General features: G+C 40.7%; 3 protein-coding genes across 5 annotated transcripts; 2 read left to right on the forward strand and 1 right to left on the reverse strand.

The window, feature by feature from the left end:
• Positions 1–99: 99 nt before the first annotated feature.
• On the reverse strand, positions 100–9,019 carry LOC109979097 (serine/threonine-protein kinase NIM1-like). Of its 3 annotated transcripts, none has more exons than XM_029276547.2 (6): positions 8,850–9,019; positions 8,409–8,529; positions 3,764–3,889; positions 3,390–3,665; positions 1,197–1,465; positions 100–884 (listed from the first exon to the last, which is right to left on the reverse strand). In XM_029276547.2, exons 2-6 carry the CDS (start codon positions 8,488–8,490, stop codon positions 129–131), a joined length of 1,509 nt encoding a protein of 502 aa, XP_029132380.1. In that variant the 5' UTR covers positions 8,491–8,529; positions 8,850–9,019; the 3' UTR covers positions 100–128. The 3 variants fall into 3 exon arrangements, with proteins under 3 accessions (XP_029132380.1, XP_029132382.1, XP_020483840.1); XM_029276549.2 differs by having other exon boundaries at positions 8,409–8,538; XM_020628184.3 differs by lacking the exon at positions 8,409–8,529.
• pnhd (pinhead) lies at positions 8,824–12,312 on the forward strand. The gene is made up of 4 exons (XM_065954437.1): positions 8,824–9,136; positions 9,931–10,112; positions 10,906–10,964; positions 12,156–12,312. The coding sequence occupies exons 1-4, from the start codon at positions 8,824–8,826 to the stop codon at positions 12,304–12,306; spliced, it is 705 nt and encodes a 234-aa protein (XP_065810509.1). The 3' UTR covers positions 12,307–12,312.
• A 944-nt stretch (positions 12,313–13,256) lies between these two features.
• On the forward strand, positions 13,257–16,347 carry admp (anti-dorsalizing morphogenic protein). The gene is made up of 5 exons (XM_020630533.3): positions 13,257–14,388; positions 14,475–14,611; positions 14,729–14,851; positions 14,964–15,153; positions 15,666–16,347. The coding sequence occupies exons 1-5, from the start codon at positions 14,094–14,096 to the stop codon at positions 16,088–16,090; spliced, it is 1,170 nt and encodes a 389-aa protein (XP_020486189.1). The 5' UTR covers positions 13,257–14,093; the 3' UTR covers positions 16,091–16,347.
• The last annotated feature ends 2,110 nt before the right edge of the window (positions 16,348–18,457 follow it).

Here is an 18,457-nt window from a genome sequence, read left to right on the forward strand (position 1 = left end):
CATTAATTCTATTTCAGTTCCATTTCTAGTGGCTTTAACAGTAATGAGTGTTACGTTCTCATTAAACTCTAAAATAAAAAGGCAAATGGGCTCCCAATATGTAGAAATATTGCTTTAATAAAGTTTAACTACATGGTGCTACACACTACAGATTGGTGTTTGTTGAGCATTCCCTCTGAACCTGCTCTCCACCTGAGTCTGTTCTCGGACTCTTTGGTGCCCGTCCGTCTGAAGCCCACAGCTTCCACGGACCTCCTCTTTTGGACGCGGTGAAGCAGAATCCTGTAAGCCCCGGTAACAGGGCTTCTCAAGTCTAGGTTGTTGTTGAGGAGATGGGCCTTGGTGATGCCAAGATCCTCCAGCGCCGCCTTCACGTGCAGTTCATCTGAGCTGAGGTTATGGGAAGGCTCGACCAGGTGGGAGGGTGTTGGGGCACAAGCTTGGTAGGGCCGGGGGTATTCAACGCCTGTCATCCACTGACTGTCCATGATGTCTGCCAGAGTGAGGCGCTCCGCAGGAACCGGCCTCAGCAGACCCCTGATGACCTCCTGACATGTTCTGGGAACAAACGGGGGAATGACATACGCGCCCTGCAGGATGCAACACCTCAGCATATTTGAGTTTGCAGCCTTGAACGGCATTGATGCAGTCACCATGAAGTAAAGCAAGACACCCAGCGCCCAGATATCTGCATTCTGACCGACGTAACCTTCTTCTGTAAAGAGCTCCGGGGCTGCGTAGGGCGGGGAGCCGCAGAACGTGTGAAGGACGCCATTGGGCCGGCTGAACGTGCTGAAACCAAAGTCCCCCACTTTAATGCAGTAGGTGCTGGTGTAGAAGACATTCTCCGCCTTCAGGTCTCTGTGTACAATGTTGTTATCATGCTGGGGAAAGAGAATATAGGTTGAGATTATTGTGGTATCATGTGGGGCGTTAAAGAGTTAATTATATCTCCTGCGTACGTGGTTTATGGTTGTAGAGTCTTATATTAAGTCACAATAAAAGCTGTAATCCTCTGCTTATCATTGCCTGGATTCATGACTCAACATATCTTAAATGGAACGTATCTTCAGTCAAAGTATTTCAAATCAGCGTGATGTTCTTTAGTTCAGTCGTTTAAACGATCTGTCATGGATGTTTATTTTCTTATCTTTAAAAAAAGATTAGTAATTCACCTACGCCTGCTGTTGACTCACCATGTGTTTCACTGCCGACAGGACCTGAGAGAACACAAGCTTGCTCTCCAGGTCCGACAGGCGCCCCCTGGTGCTGATACGGGAGAACAGCTCTCCTCCACTGGCGTACTCCATCACCAGGTAGAGGCGCTTGAACGTCTCCATCACCTCGTACAGGCGCACTATGTTGGGGTGAGCCAGCTTCACCATGCAACAGATCTCTGACTCGAAAAGCGCTTGAGTCTGCTCGTCCACATGATTCTTATCCAGGATTTTGACTGCCACTCTTTCTATCAGATGAAGACATGAGAAACGCACGTGAGGAATAAACTTCTATAACGTTTAGATTCAGTAACAACTCTGGCTTTTCTTTGAGATTATTCATGGTATGTTATAAGTAATTGGTGCTCCAGCACATTTTAAGGCATCAGTACTTGTTGCTGAAGGCTTTATAGATTAGCTCATGGCTTGTTTAGTGAGATTATTAAAAATGTTTACCTCTGCAAAGACCCAAAAATGGACTAAACTGTGAAATATGGTCATGTAAGATGACCTAAATTGGCTATTTAAGTAATAAGAATGACTGTGTAATTTTCTAATGAGTTTCAAACTTTTATCTGTATCCCATAACAAGTGATTTTCTCTCTAAAAGAAAAAGGTTTTTAAGTCTTGAGCCCCTTTCACACATTTCGCACTGAACTCCTGAAAATTTCCTGAATTCTTTTGAGGTGGACTGCAGTTTTTTTTTTTTAAACCCTGTCTTTATCCAGCCTTCCTCATAAAATACCCTGAAGAAGTCCGGGTAGGCCGATGTGTGAACACAGCAGGTAAATCGCTGAGTGGGCGAGGTTATTTACGTTTGTAATCTGCGACCAGTAAGAAACCGGTGTGATCTCTATGCACAAAATGAAGCTGCTTCATACTCCTTCTGCTCACCAACATGTTCTTTTCAATTTATTCATTTAAACTTAGAATCAATGATTCCTTAATTGTATATGGGATAATATGCAGGAAGAATTTTTTGTTGTCCACACTTCCTTGCCTCTGAGGTGGGGTCGCAGCAGGCCGTGCATTAAAGAGGACGCCGATGGTTTAGGGGACGACACAGTCCGATGGTGGTGGCCTCCAGTTACACTTAGTCTTGATGCAAACTGTCATTATAGTGTCAGACTCTGTGGCTTCGTCTGCCATCTTGGATGTGTTGATAAGAAGAGGGATTTACACTGTACATGCGATTCATATTTACTGTACTTCTGCAAATGCTCAAGACACCATTATGTTTGTCCCCATCCTTCTTCTTGCATCTTATCCCATCGCCCCCTATCCCATTTTTCAAGCCCGGCTCTGTTTCTGCAGATGGCTGCTCATCATGAGTCTGGTTTTGCCCAAGATTTCAGCCTCTTACAAGGAAGTTTTTTTTAGCCACTGTAACTTTTGCTAATTGTTGCTAAATGTTACTTAGTGCTCATGATGGATTAATTAAAAATATAACAAAGAGTAAGGTATTTTACCTGCTTTCTGTAAAGTGTGAGATAACACTTATTATGAATTGGAATGAAATATACAAATAAATATTGATTGATTGATTTTAGGAAAACATCATTGATATTGAAATACAAATATAGTAAGAAGATAAACAGTAATCCAGCATCCACAGGTCTTGTGGACTGTGATGACCTTTGTAGCAAATTATAGTGCTGCTTAAAAATGATGACAGTTTTATAGCAACACAACTTAGAAACATGATATTTGATACAAACACAAATGTCTAACAATGTTGAATATAAACTGCATAAAAAGTCTTATGATAAAGATGAACTGTTCTGAAACTGTTGTAGTTTCAGTGTACGATACATGACCCACTTATCGACCGTCTCTCTGCAGTGGTGCTAAAGTTGTTTTTTGTCAGAGAGGAAAGGCGTGGTCTTTATGCCCATCTTATCATCACTTATCAATACAGTAATAACTCTGGAAACATGCACGTTGTTGAATCATAACCAGATAGAGGCCACCCTTATGAACACATTTTAAAAAGTCATGTCACTTTATTTCATTTTTACAAATTGTGGAATCATTACTAAATAAATCAAATGTGAAATGCTTGAACATCTTCTCTGTAACTGGACAAAAACAAGGTTAACTCTCCAGCTACATGTCTAACCTGGACGCTGAAGCTGCTAAAATAACAATCAAACAAAGCTCCAGGCATCTCACCTTTGGTCAGGTCATGTATCCCCAATCTAACCTGGGAGAAGTTTCCAGAGCCGATCTCTCCCCTCAGCTCGTAAAGCCCCACCCGCCGTCCAAACGTCAGATCATTCATCACCCTCTCCGAGTGGCTCAGGTCATAAAATGCTTTCCCAAACGCAGTGCGCTGCATCGCCTCCTTCTCCTCCGTCGTGTTCTCGTCCGCCTCCACCTTTCTCAACGCTTTTTGGGACGTCATGGTGAACTTCTCCTCCGGACGCGGGGTCGTCTTCAAGTGAGCCCCTGAGCAGAAGAAACAACTTTTGGTTAAATTCTAGAAAATGGAAAATGCTGCATTGTAGCTTCATAATTAAACTTCCAAGTGGTGTGTCTGTACTCACACGTTTTGCCTCTCATATTCTTTTTGCTTCTCTCTGTGTTGATGTTATTATTCCTGTTGTTCAAATACATGATTTCTGCCCACAGGAGGTCCTCTGCTGCCCCTTTCAAATCTGACTTCTTGAAGACTTTAAAAACAGGACAAAGTGGTCAAATTACCACGCATGGAAATTCCCACAAAGCACAAACTGGGTGGGAAAAAAAAGAAGATTGGAAATAATCCAGAGCGCATCGTGTAAAATCAGAGTCAATGAAAATCCTCTGCATGCACCAGAAGCAGAGCTCTTAGGACATCCACATGCTCTTATAGTCCCACTGCTCTTTCTCTCCCAGTGCTGCCAGCTGTATAATCTAGAGCTACAGCATGACACCCTGTAATCCCACAGTGCTGGACTCCTCCTCCCACAGAGACAGACAATAGCCAGGCTAACCCCCCCACACACACGCATGAACATATATACCATCTGTAAGTGCTCACACAGCATCTTCAAGGGATTATCTCTACATATATAAGTACCTCCTATGAGCCATACTGTGAGGGGTCAGGGCAGTGAGGAAGTGCTGTAAGAGTGGGGTTCAGATAGTCTGATAACATATTCACTTTTAACATAACAAGTACATTTTTGCTATCTATTTGTTTGTTTTTGCTTCTACTGGTGTTGCTGATTTCTGTGCAGTAAAAAAAAACAACTCACCATGCTCTCATTTTCAATCAAATCAAGACTTCAAATTACTATTTTTACCCCTCATATCACGCACCAGAAGCTACAGCAAGTGGCATGAGAGCGTCTGTGACCTTCAGACGAGACTACACAAGTGACCCAGACACTGACCCTGACACCAATCAGACCAAAACCTGCTGATGAAATGTCTGTTAGCCGCCGCCGCCGCTGCTGACAACCTCTGCCACACCATCTGGACCACAGGGATGTCGAGCAGTCATCCTTGCTCATAAGCCGCGTGGTTTTGCAGAGAGTACCTTTCTATAATCCAATCACCAATCAGTAATCATCTCAGCACATGCAATGTTGAATTCATTGTGTTGGATTAGGGAGGGGAGATGAGCTTCATTCAAACAGGTATTGTAGGAAAAGAGGGGGGCGCTACATTTGATTTTTTTTAGGATTTTCAACAACAACTCCTGTTTTTGTCCTTTTTTTGTCTTTTTCTGCTTTGGTGTTACTGCCTTATACATCATTATGAAGAAGTTTGTGACATCTGTTTGTGAAAGGTACAATAATGATCAACTTTTACAACCTGTCAGGTTGTAAAAATGTCATCGTCATTTCTAAGTGGAGGGAAACTTCCTGACTCCCACTGCTCCAACTGTGAATATCAGTCTAACTTAAATACCAGATCAGTCCTTTAAATATCATCATAAAGTTGTTCAAGCTCACATTAGACCTGTTGTCTTCAAATTATCATCAGACTTTTATCATTACATCTGCAGTTCATACAAACAACATGTACTTTTACCATTATAATCAGCACTAAAGGCATCATTTCTCTCGTGTTGTCTTGATCCATCTTTGTCTTTCTGCATCTCCATCCATCCCACTTTAAGATCAACACAGTCTCAGCAGATATCTGTTCAATGTTTCTGCCTGTTCAAAAGAATAACTTCTTTGCTGCTGTTACTTACTAAATGTTCCTGTGTGTTTGCTCATGATGGATAAATTTTTGGTCTGTACAAAAAAAAAAATCCAAGGAGTTAAATATAGACCTGCTTCTTTATGTATTTGTAAAGGGACAAGTACGGAGCAAGTAAAACATTGCAACTGGCTACATCATTTATAGCCTAAGCTCATTTGCAATGCCAGTCCCTAGATGGGCCTTTAAAATACATGAAACTCAACAACAGGTACACAAAACATGGTACCAAATGAGCACAGCAATAAGAAGACTGTACAGTACAGGAGGCAAACTATTATACAGTAAAACAAAGTAAAAGTTGAAGAGCAAGATCAAATATGAAGACTGAGTCCTTTTTATGAACTGCTTCAGTTTGAGTTTAAAATGACTCCAGTCTAGATTCAGTTTGAGTTCTGAAGGTAAAGCATTCCTCTTGTTGATCCCCTGAACAGAGAAAAAACTTTTGTATCCGAGCGACCCCTTACAGTCTCCATTAGATGCTTCACGTGTCACAGATCCTGACAATCTTAAGCTGAACCCCGAGGTCACAGAGCACCTGAGGAGTCTGACGATTTAAACATGTACGGATGAATTTAAGCAAAGAAAATGTCTTAAAATGATCAAAACTTAAACATTTTTTAAAACACGACAATGATGTGTGTGATTGTGTAACGCACAGTTCTTATAAATCTGGTCTGGTCAAATAAAGACTGATTGATGAATCGACTGAAATGTACAGGAGAACACCGGGGGAAAACATTAAAGATGCCCAAGAGGTCTAAAGGTCACGTATTATAATACAGAACAGGCAGCACTGATGACAGCTGAGACATCAATTTAAAACAAACAATTCAAAGATTTATATCCTGATATCATCCGTTTGAAGGTGTGCAACATAAAGAAAGTATTTTAAGAAAAAGTGAAAGTGTGAGGCTCAACCTTGATCCAACTCTGACACCTGATGAAATAAAGACATTCTTACTAAACGGTGATTCATGTGAACGTTTTACAAAACAGACCCTAACACACCCTAAATAATCTTCAGGTTTGGCCCTCCTGATTCAAATAATTAAATCAATGAATAAACAAGTCATCTGGGTATTAGCAGGGTTATGATAGATTATCAATAGGATTTGTTGTTCCTATAATAAAAGGAACCAGCAATAGAAACTGCTGTAGGCGTCATCTTAATCAAGGTGTCTGAGTGCTGACGGCCCTCTCAACGATGATCCGTTGATCCCGGAGAAAATGAGGGGATCAGATCAGCACTTCAAAGAAGGACTAACACCTTATTAAGATGCAAACAGATACACTTCTTTTTAATGAGAATAAACTCATCCTTTTTTAAAACATCACATCGTATTTTTACGATGTTTAGGTTGCTTCTTCTAGATGAAAATTTGACGGATCATGACTAGAACTGAAGTCTTTTTGCAACACTTCCTGCACTCTCCGTTTACATTTTACCTCACAAATATTGTTTAAAAACTAAGATATTTGTTTGACATCATTTTAATTAAAGAGGGGATGTTTTATTGTTCTTAATCGTGCCTCTTTCCTCTTCATAGGAGGAAGAGGAGCTGAGTTTTTGCGGGGCCGCTCTGGGAGCTCTGGCCATTTGGTGTCATGTTGAATAAACACAAAGGTGCTGGAGTTTGGTGAAGGGGAGGCTCAGGCCCCCACGCTGATCCTGTTTGTGTGTTTGGGCCGGGTTTTGTTTTAAGTCAGAGGTGCTAAACACCTTCCCCCTGAGATAAAAGATGATTAATGCCTTTGAATGAGCGACGCTTTAATGGCTCAAGGCTACTTAAGCCCTTCATTAGGCTGAGCGCGGGCCGGTCGACACACTCGAGCCTCTGGGGAGACTCGCAGCAGAAACAGAGGAGCTGCAGAGGTTTTCCTTTGAAGTGCCTGTAGGAACTCCATCCCACAAAGCATTCAGCATGGAAATTTGATTAGCTCTCACTTTTTTAGGCTCCACACCACTTTAAAGGGCTTGTTTTCAGGTCACATTTTGGGGCTGAAGCTTGAGCCCGTATAAATATCAGAGGCGTTAGAGGGCAGAAGGACACTCCGAGTTTCACAGCTGAGGAGCACATTCGGCCTCAAAACATGGATTTACTACAACAGCTCCTTCTCCTCCTGTGTGCCCTCCACCTCACCTGTAAGTACTACGTTTGTTTCATTCTTTCCTAGAGTTGATGTAATGTGTGTAGTCGTTGTACACATCGTATCTTGGGTAAGATTTGTAAACACGAGTGGTAGACGAGGCCGTGATGCTGCAGACTGTCTTGGGTGTGTTCAAGGTTATTCATTTGAATGCACAGAGAGTTTTGGTAAACCTACTTGACTTTTTTCCCCAACAAACTTCAGAATGAACACTTTTAAATGTTCATACACTTCCTGAATAAATATCATTGTGAGCAATGGTTTGAAATATTAATTAATATATAATAACATTTTGGCCTGTGGTACCGCTGATTTGTGCATTAAATGACAGATACTGATAATATGCACTTCTCCACTTTTGTTTCCCAGATTTAACTTTTAAGTAAAATCCTCTTTTCTAATCAACCCAAAGCGCTAATGTTGGACATGATTACGCTCTTATAGCCCTCATAAAGACAAAGTATGAACAGGCTTTATTGAGTAAAATGTTAACTAATGTGATGTGTGTTGTGTTTCCTAGTGACTGGAGTGTTGAGCAAAAACATAGATCACAGAAACCTGTTCACACAGAGAATGTGCTGCAAACGACAGAGCCACTTCGTCTACATTGGACAAGGTAACGCACTACATTTCCCAACATGCTTAGGGCAAAAGTTCAAGCACATGTCAGTGCATCACTATATGATATGTTTATAAGAGCCAATATGTTTTTTCAAACTGATTGAGACACTTAAACTCAATATGGATTCATTCTTCTTTTTTTTAAAATAATAATCACTGTAATAATCACCTTGCTCTCTGACATTATATCAATTGTATTTTTGTGTGTGTGTGCGTCTCTCTCACTGCAGACATCTCTGGGAGTCCTGTCAGTGTGGATGTGGGGATGTGCAGGTCTCACTGTGGGGGAGCAGTCAGGCCTTCCCATGAACCAGGACAGCAGGAGTACTCAAAACACGGCTCAATGCTGGAATTCCTCAGGAGCAAAAAAGTGAGTGAAGTTCAACCGCGTGGCCACAAGAGGGCGCTGTGACTTTGACAGTCAATGTTATGACACTGAACTGAGTCCAATAATAATGTTGCCCACTTGATTATATCCTCATTAGGATAATAAAAACCTGTGTTACAATTAATATATATTTTAATATAAACACATTTTAATTGGAAATGACGCATAAACCAATCAATGGCTACATGGTTTAAAAGACGTGTCGGTGTAGATTTAAATAAAGCATTTACATACTGGAAAACATGTTTCGACATGTCTCAAACTATATCGTCTCTTACGTTTACAAAGGGGAAAACACGCAGACCCTCATCTCCAGAGAGCCCGGAGCCCCTGAACCAGCTGCCCTCCTGCGGGATGAACCAGGTGTGTGAGCCGACCGGGATGCGCGTGGACCGGGTGCTTCTGTTCGAGGGCCCCCGGGAGGTGGAGGTGATCCAGGAGTGTCACTGCGAGGTCAAAGTGAACCAGTGCCTCCGCCTGCCCGCACTCAAGACCTATTACTCCGACTCACCGTACGAGGCAGTCATCGACGTGGGAGGATGCTCCAGGTCCAAGGGTTCACCAGGTGAGTGTGTCTATACCTGAAGCGAACACATAAAAAAAACAAAAAAACTTACAGTTAGTTAACAACAAACCAAAACAGGAAGAGGGGCTAAACTGAACAAGTGCAGGAAAGATGCCTCAATAGCTCATTTTAAGTGAAGGTTGACATTTTTAATGATTTACAAAAGAAACAAAAAACAAAGTCTATCTAATCTTATGTTATCTGAAAACTAAAGGCCGACTGGAAAAATTAAAATTTAGGAAACTAGTGTTTGTTTAATGTCTTCACACAATTTTGGATTAGCTGAATTATTGAAAAATTAGCCTATTTTTTTTTAATGCCTGTCATATCTTAAATCTATCATATCATCTTCAGCCTATCTTTTGAAACCCACTGGGTTGATGCAGTGATTCAAGTAGTCCTAAAGTGGAATTTTTTGTCTGAATAAATCAATAGAAGTGCATATACTAAAGTAAGAATACAATTCACTGACAGCAGCCCTGCAGTGCAAGCATCAAATAGTTATTTTTCAAGAAATTCAAGGTTTTAGTCAAATTAAATTCAGACAGCATTTGATGTGTTTTGTGAGTTTAGTAACTTTATTAAAGATATAGGTCATATATCACTTATAAACACAAACTCTTAAACCCAAAATCAAGTTACAAGGAGTCTTTTTAGAGTTTTAAAAGATCCATCACTTGTTTTTTTTTTTAGCAATCACAATTATATACTTTTTGTTTTACTGTTATGTTTGCCTCTGTTTTGAATCTCAAGTTTAGATCACCTAGCATGTTGTCTTTATCAATCACTCACAGAGGGATTCTCCTGCGTCCCCACTAAATTCGACTCAGCCTTGGTGGAGACCCCAAACAAAGTGGACCTCATCCAGACCGTGGCGGGATGTGACCTGAAGGAAAGCTGCTACAGGGTCCCATACGTGGAGTATTACTATGAAATAGTACAGCATGCAGATGGAGTCAAAGAAGAACGGCTTAAAGTGAGTTTGTAGAGACACTTAAACTCCACACCGAACATGTGGGCGTATCAATTTAGATTTTTAAATTCAGCCTTTTAAAAAATAGGATTCATTTGCTCTGTAATAAACATAACATACTCAGCACCAGCAGAGTAGAGGGATTCATTTGTGCTGCAGGTTTCACACTTTCTATTGTGATCAACTTTAGAGGAAACGGGGGCTGCAGCTGGGTGCCAGACAGTAATGAAGTATCTTTATGCATCAGACACGTGTGGAAGACAGCACTTAATCAAGCTAATCCACTGGTCTGTGTCTGCACTGCCAGACTGCAGGATGCGCTGCATGCTTATTCAGACATAACATGCAAAAATTACACACCAGGGACCGGGCGGAGATTTTATAGTCCGAGCTAGGCTTACCTCTTGGAAACAGGATTAAACCTGTATTTAAATTGTGTTGTTGACCGTGAAGACATTGAGGAATGTCTCATGATTCTCCCTGAAAGTTCCCCGTATATTTAAAGCAACAATCCCACAACTCAATATCACAAATAGTTAAAAACACTACATTACGTTTTAAGCTTCAGAATTTAAGATTTAGTTTCCACAATGAGTTTTAGGTTAAATTCCTGCACACCGTTTGTCTCCTCCAGCACCTGAAGTGCGAGGGCAGTGCAAACACAAATGGCCCCGCAGGTGTCGAATGAAAGCAGTTAACATGTTAAACAGCATTTTAACCCCCGACTCAACTGTGTCAATATTTGTGACCAGCTGCGAGCTGACGGCCGTCTCTCTGTGTTGCTAATTTTCCACAGGAAATAGATGTGGGCAGATGTTTGGGAGGCTGCACTACAGGAAAACGATGTCTTCTCAGGTAGGTATGAACACAGCTGCTCCACAGAGAGCCCAACACAAACACCTCCCCGGCCACACTCGTGACAATTACCCGTGAACTCTGACACTTTCTGCCCTCAGCATGTTGGCCTTTTAGTTTAATTCCGACAGCAAATGTGCCTCTTATACAATCTGCTTTATTTTAGGAAAAGAGTAGACCCTCTAATAGTGAAAGATTGGACCTTTATCACAGTCTAAAGAAGAATTATTCAGCTCTTATTTATTATGTAATTTAAGTTTGTTTGCCTGCTGCACAAACAAATACAAAAGTGTATCTTTGAATTTAATTAACCCGTTTTCATTCATCCAGTTTCCTTTTTTCATTTCCCGTCTTGCAGCTCTTATTTGAACCTAAATGCTTTTAACACAAAAATATGTAAACCAAAGACTCCATGTTTGTAAAGCAGCAAAGATCTTTCAAATAAAAATGTCATGTTACTATTTCTGACAAATGTTCTTTAAATTCATCCTGACACCGTCCGTATTTTTCATTTCTATAGGCCCTCACGTCCCAAAATGATAAATCATTTTATACATTTATAATGAAACATTAAAAGCTTATAACATTTAAAACATTATAACAGTAGGATCATTTTACAGCAAGGGTTTGTTTTCACTCCTAAAGAAGTGAATGCATGTTTTATAACAAGGATTTAATTTAAGTTACATGTGATAATACAGATCTATTCTGGTTTTGCGTGGTTGAATTATTTATCAGCAGATTCCTTATTAAAGATATTTTGGGGCTGTTTTGCCTTTATTAGATAGGACGGCTGAAGAGAGACAGTAAGGGCCGAGGTTGGATTTGAACCTGCAGCCGCTGCAGTGAGGACTATGGCCTCTGTACATGGTGCATGCAACTTAGCTGCTTGGGTATACGGCGCTTAATCAGAAGGACGATATCATCAAAAAAAGTTCACATAGGAACTCACCTTTAGTGCAACTTTACAGTAAACCGTTAATGTCAATGGAAAGGCATAAAGGAACACAAAACTAGCCTCAAATGAAGTTCATTCAGTTTTACTGGGCTCGTCAACAGCAGGCTTCATTTAGATCCATTCATCTAAAAATGTCGTCACATATGCATGCGTCAGACACACATGTAAATATTTTAGGTTTGTATACGTCTTTTAAACAGAGATTTAAATGTGCTTTCTTTGTTCTGCCACAGGAGTCCATCTGATCCAGAAATCTGCCACTTGTGGGCGGACGGAGAGTCCAGTTCCTGTGTTCCTCTGGGCTACGAGAGCCACAGCTTCCTCAACCAGCACGGACAGATCCGCACGGTTCACTCCATCACCTCCTGTCTGTGCCAAAACTGAACACTTCCTTCCCATCGGGGGGGGGGGGGGGGGGGGGGGGGGAGAAGAATTCCCCCGTTCTAACCGTCAGAGGCTGGAGTCTATCGCTGATCAAATACTGAACTTTTTTTGAACTCCCCACCCTAAAGTATTATTGTATTATATGTAATATATGTAAAAATGATAATTTTGTAAATAAATTTAATACAACAAGCTGGGACAAATTGTGCAATACTTTTTCTCTTTTAAATACAAATCAAACCTAAAAGAACTTTGGAGAGGTTTACCTGATGTTACTAAATAAAAACAGATTTTACATGACTGTCTAGATGCTCTACCTGAGTAAATCATTTGGATACCCCTCCTTAAATTAAATAGATATGGATAGAAATATAGATTGAATAGATGTATTAGTGTGTAGCCTTTATATATTTAAGATCAAACTTTCAATCAGAAACATTTGCAGGTATAAGCAGGACGGAGTAAATATCTTTTCAACTTTAAGGCATGCTAAATGAATGAAATGTGAAATAAATGTAAACCAGTATCAAAGAGCAGATATCAGTCTTTGAAAAATGACTTGAAAGAAGCCTGTTTAAGAAAACACACGTGCAGGTCGGTAATAAGCCCTTTTTTTTAGACCCACGTGTGAAAAGCACTTGTTTTTCTTCTTTCATCTTAAGAGAGCTGCTTTATGACTTGCTTTCAAGGTGTCATTTAGAAGAAGCTTTGATCTCATAAATGTTTATTTCAGTGGAGGGAAAACAACGGTTTTTTTTCAGAGTCCATCTGTCTTTTTTCTCGTGCGTAATCGTGCGTAAAGATCAAAGTAACCAAGAAGACCCCTTCTGAGCTTCATATAAGAAATAGAGTTTGCCTTGAGAAGTAAATTGATAACTAATTGAAACACAAACTTATGTTTGACTTTGTGGAGTCATTCATTTAGAAATAGAGACTTCTTATGGAAAGTGGTTAAGGAAAAGCTACTCGCTCAAAACGATGATGAATCTTATTCTGCGGTTTATAAACTACGATTTGTATTGAGAACGACTTGTATCAAACATAAATTGAAGAAAGGTGTATATGCAAAGAGAAAGGAAAGATCAGCTGGCTTTAAATTATGATAATCTATTTTCAACTTTGAATTCTTGTAAAAAAAAAAATTAAAAAAACAACACCAAAAAAAACCTGCAAGTTGAGTGATTATCCAGCTGGAACTGGATTAGCAGAATGCAAATCTCGCGACGTGAAGCCAGCGACACCCTTCTCTTTATCGAAGTAATTGGTTTCCACCTAAAACAATGTGCCCATTATTCTAATTTAATGGATTCATTTAAGCGCAGATGACCTCCCATGGAGAGTACACTTCCTCAAGAGATCAGCTCCAAGTGCTCTCCGTCCATATTGCTCGATATAAAAACGAGAATTCTGATAGAAGTACATCCCACAACCACGTAGAGTCTCTCGTGGATGAGCAACACGCTTTTTCAAAGGCTGAAATTAGTTTATTTGAACCTTTATTGCCAGACGTGGGGACAATGGGCTTGAATGAAATCTACAATCGGGTTCACACCTTGTTAGCACCGCCATTAGTCTTCCTTTACATTCGCTGATTGGTGATTTACATTTGCGACCAAATAGCATCTTTACTGCTGTTTACCAAGACTTCAGGGGCACTGCGGAGTGAACGGGAGCATTTGATATAAAAGTGGAGACTCCAGGAGCCCTCAGTCACTCCAACTCAAAGTTGCAGACTGGTTGTGGATCTTAAGACACGGACGCACCGGGAATCTACCCAAGCCTCAGAGATGTTGATGTTTGTGATCAGCCTTGCTACTCTGGTGTTCAACACCGCTGCACGGCCTTCAGTCAATTACCTGGAGAATCATTTCACCGCCGAAAACGAGCCGGAGGAAGTCCGATCAGCAGCCATCAAGAGGCTTTTGGAGGTTTTTGGGATGGAGGACCCCCCGGCTATCCACGGACACAAGCAGCCGCCTCAGTACATGCTCGATCTGTACAACACGGTGGCTGATGTGGACGGTGTGACCAAGGACCCGAACCTCCTGGAGGGGAATACTGTGCGCAGCTTCTTTGACAAATGTAAGAGCTGATGATTTTGAGCTTGCATACGTTTTTTTTAAGCAATGTTTGTTGAGTTTTTCCTAATGATGTGGTTTCCATTGCAGTGCGCAGTGAGCAGGTGGAGTACAGGTTCAATTTGTCCATGGTTGCCAGAAGTGAGAAGATCCTCACAGCAGAGCTCCATCTCTTCAAGCTGCGACCTCAGGCAACACTGACATTTCAAAGACATCACTTCTGCCAGGTTTGTACTATTAAAGAAACTTAAAGTAACCGGAAAATAATGAAATACACCCAAGTGCATCTCCGCCTTGTCTTGGACATGACTGTAATCCCTCCATCTCTTCTGTTTTTTGTTCAGATTAGTGTCTACCAGCTGCTTGACCCCAGCAGAAGCAACAGCACACAGGAGAAGAAGTTGTTGTCTTCTCGACTGATCCCAGTCCACTCTACTGGTTGGGAAGTTTTCACCATCACACAAGCAGTGAGTATCCACTTTTCTGTGAAGCCTCCTTTAACTCGTGAAGTTTATTATTTCTGAACAGAAATCTGTATACACTCTGAGTTTTAATCTTCTGATCTTCTTCTTCTTGAAGGTCCGGTCCTGGACAATGGATGAAGGCAGTAACCTTGGGCTCCATGTGGTGGTCAGGACTCTGGGAGGGAGCCAGATGGACATGAAACTGATTCGCTTTGCTTCAGGACGCAACCACCACCAGAGCAAACAGCCCATGCTGGTCCTCTTCACCGACGACGGGCGCCGCTCCGCTACTCTTGAAAGTCTCGGTAAGACTTCTTTCACACTTGATGTCCTGCAATAGTTAAACTAAACACATGGTCAGTGCTTGAGCAGAGGTGTAGACGAGAGTTAGGGGGCCTAAGAGAAACCTTGGCCTCCTTACCGCCCCCCTCTTCTTCTTCAACACTACTATATTTACAAGGAAAAGAATGACTGTAAAGCCATAAATAACTTTCAAATGTATACATTTCATATTATTTAATATAAGTTGTTACGGGAAAATCTCATCTGTAGTGCTCACTGGCTGACAAATCAGTCCTTTCATCAGTTGTATCAGTTGAATTGATGTTTTTAAAAGGTGTCATCCAGTCCACCACAGCTAAAAAAGCAGTTGCCATTTTTTTCCAATTATAGAAGAAAACTAGAATGTATTTAGAGGCATAACAAACATAAAGAAGTTGTTTCTTGAGATGTCTTACTGTAACCCTGATTTTGTTGACCTGCTTTAAACTTTATGTACAAAAAGAGTCTAACAAAACTCTCCCCTTTCCTCCAACAGACCCAAACGACACCACTCCCACTTCCACGCTGCCCCAGGCCCCCCTGTCAGGTCCACCCTCCCGCAGTGCCCGCTCCCTAGACTACAGCGAGGAGGAAGGTGCGTCTTCCTCCTGCCAGCGTCTGCCTCTCTACGTTGACTTCGAGGAGATCGGTTGGTCCGGTTGGATTGTGTCCCCCCGGGGTTACAACGCCTACCACTGCAAAGGCTCCTGCCCCTTCCCCCTGGGCCAGAACATGAGGCCCACCAACCACGCCACGGTCCAGTCCATCATCAACGCTCTGAAGCTGATGAAAGGCATCGACACGCCGTGCTGCGTGCCCGACAAGCTCTTCTCCATTAACCTCCTCTACTTCGACGACGACGAGAACGTGGTGCTCAAACAGTACAACGACATGGTGGCTGGAAGCTGCGGCTGCCACTGAACACTGTCAAAGAAGCTGGACTGCACAGATATTCATCAAAAGTACAAAGTCAATCTCTTAAACCAGCTGCCCTTTAAAAAACTCAAAGAATAGTGAGTAATGTGCAGAGTCCAGTGTGGAGCGATGTAATATATGTAAATATTCATAAATTATAATATATGGCAGTGATGGAAGTGAGATCCTGTGAAAGATGTGAATGTGTATATTTTATGTTTTTGTGAACTATCACATAGTCAGAATAAAATGTGTAAACAAGAGATTACGGAGTGAATTTATTTGAAGTAAGTTTTCTTAATTACAGGTCATTTATCTTTCTGAGGTCAACGTTCGGTTTTCCATCTTTCCAAAATTTGCAATCTTGAATACTTTTTAAAGTAAAAAACAGCCATCATCAAACTTAAATATAATGTCCAGGCTTTCACACCATTTAGCAGTTATTAAAAGCTCAAGGCATGCGAGCTATCAGTTTATCTAAGATTAATTGGTGCTAATCTAGAGATATTTTGGATTTAGGGTGTGTGCGATATTGTGGAAAAAAACCCACATATTATGTAAAACATGAAGAACAGCAAAAATTGTGAGTTATAGCAAATATGCACTTTTTGATTATTTATCACACTTCATATCATTATTATTGCAACATTTAACTCTAGAATAGAATCACACAACATTTTTTTTTCTTATATCCTACAGGCCATGAATGAATCCTTTTTGAGTTTAAAACTGATCTGATCCTGGAGTGTTCACAGTCTGCAGAACCTCAGAATTACCACCAGATGGCGCTAAGGTTCTGCTGTGTTTTTAACTGGATGAATAAAACAACTACAGTAGGATAATGGCTTTGAACCGCAGTCATAGCTCTCAGAGAGACCCTCCTTTACACGCATAACAAGCCTGAAAAGAAGCTGAAAAATATGAACTGAAACCTGTGTTTTAGATGATTAATGAGATTTTGTAGATTATATATCTTTATAAATAGATAACTAGGAAAAAGGAACACACTTTGTTCTATACACCTACATACTAAAGCTTGGTTTGATCATGCAAAACTGTAAACATTGAAGACTTGTTAACTAATACATCTGTATACTTTATTTACTTTATTTCTCCAATCCAACCGCATAGCCATGAAACAACCTCTGCTCGGCTTATTAGAATCTTTTAAAGGTTGTAGTTAAAAATGGTTCTGGACTGAGGGTGTTTCTAATAATCTGTGTGCCCAGCAAACAGAATAGGAAGTAGAGGAGACAGCGTTAAACTGTTCATCTCCTGTTGGCTCATTTCACTGGATCAGTGCTCTTGATGGTAAAGTAGGTTTCAGTGAGTATATCGCTGCTGATATTTAACTGTGTAGATAAAATAATATTAGCAGGTATTTTGAAGATGTGTTCAAAAATGCCATGTTTTAGGTTCTGCTTCCAAACCCAGCAATCTGGATGAGAATGTGTGCAGTCATGCTAATGAAAGAGACATCTGAGGCAGGTGTAACATCTGGCTATCTAACCTGTAATCAGCACTGGAGCTGATGACAGGAAACCTGAACATGTGTAGCTGCTCCTTCAGAGAAAAATAAACCAAGGTGGACATGTCAGTGTGTCATCAAATGACAGTTGATTTTTTTTCAAGAAAATACCAACGTTAAAGCTTATATGAGTAGTTTTGAGCTGGTTTCTTAAGAGGCAATTCATACTGAACTGAGCTACAAAAGGAAATGAGAACATCAGCACTAATTATTATTATAACTGCCAGGGGTAGGAGTCATACAACAGGATTTATGGCACCTGCAGAAACCGTCTGTTTTTTTCTTTTTTATAGCAAAAATTGTGTCACTCACCCTATGCAGCAGCCATGGTTTTTCCTGTCTCTCTTCAGCTGTCCTGTCCAATAAAGGTAAAACGGCCCAAATATAACTTAAAAACAAAAAACAAAAAAAACAACTAAATTAAGCAAGATCTTATTTTTCTTAAAAGATACTATTTACCAATTTGTCCACAGGGGGGCACCAACATCATCTGAAACGCAAAAGTTGCTCACAGGAGCTTGACGTTGACATAACTACTGCTTGAAATCTCTACAAAAGGTGGAATCTGTCTTCCTTTTTTTCAATTGTGATATAATAAGGTTGAGTTTTCTTTTAGATAAAAGATATCTTTTAGATAAAGAAAGAGAGACAGACATTGTTAAAAATCCACCATAATGTAGAATAGTTGTACATGTTGTACATGCCTGAACTTCATGACTCTATTTAACAAAACTTAACTTCTTAATTTATTGCTTTGCTTTTATGTAGTTAAATAGCCTGGCTGGCTGTCGTCGGCTTAGTCAGACAATGACAGTCAGACCATAACATCACAATGACAAGCCATC

Source organism: Labrus bergylta, chromosome 4 (assembly GCF_963930695.1).
Source record: "Labrus bergylta chromosome 4, fLabBer1.1, whole genome shotgun sequence".
NCBI classification, from domain to species: domain Eukaryota; kingdom Metazoa; phylum Chordata; class Actinopteri; order Labriformes; family Labridae; genus Labrus; species Labrus bergylta.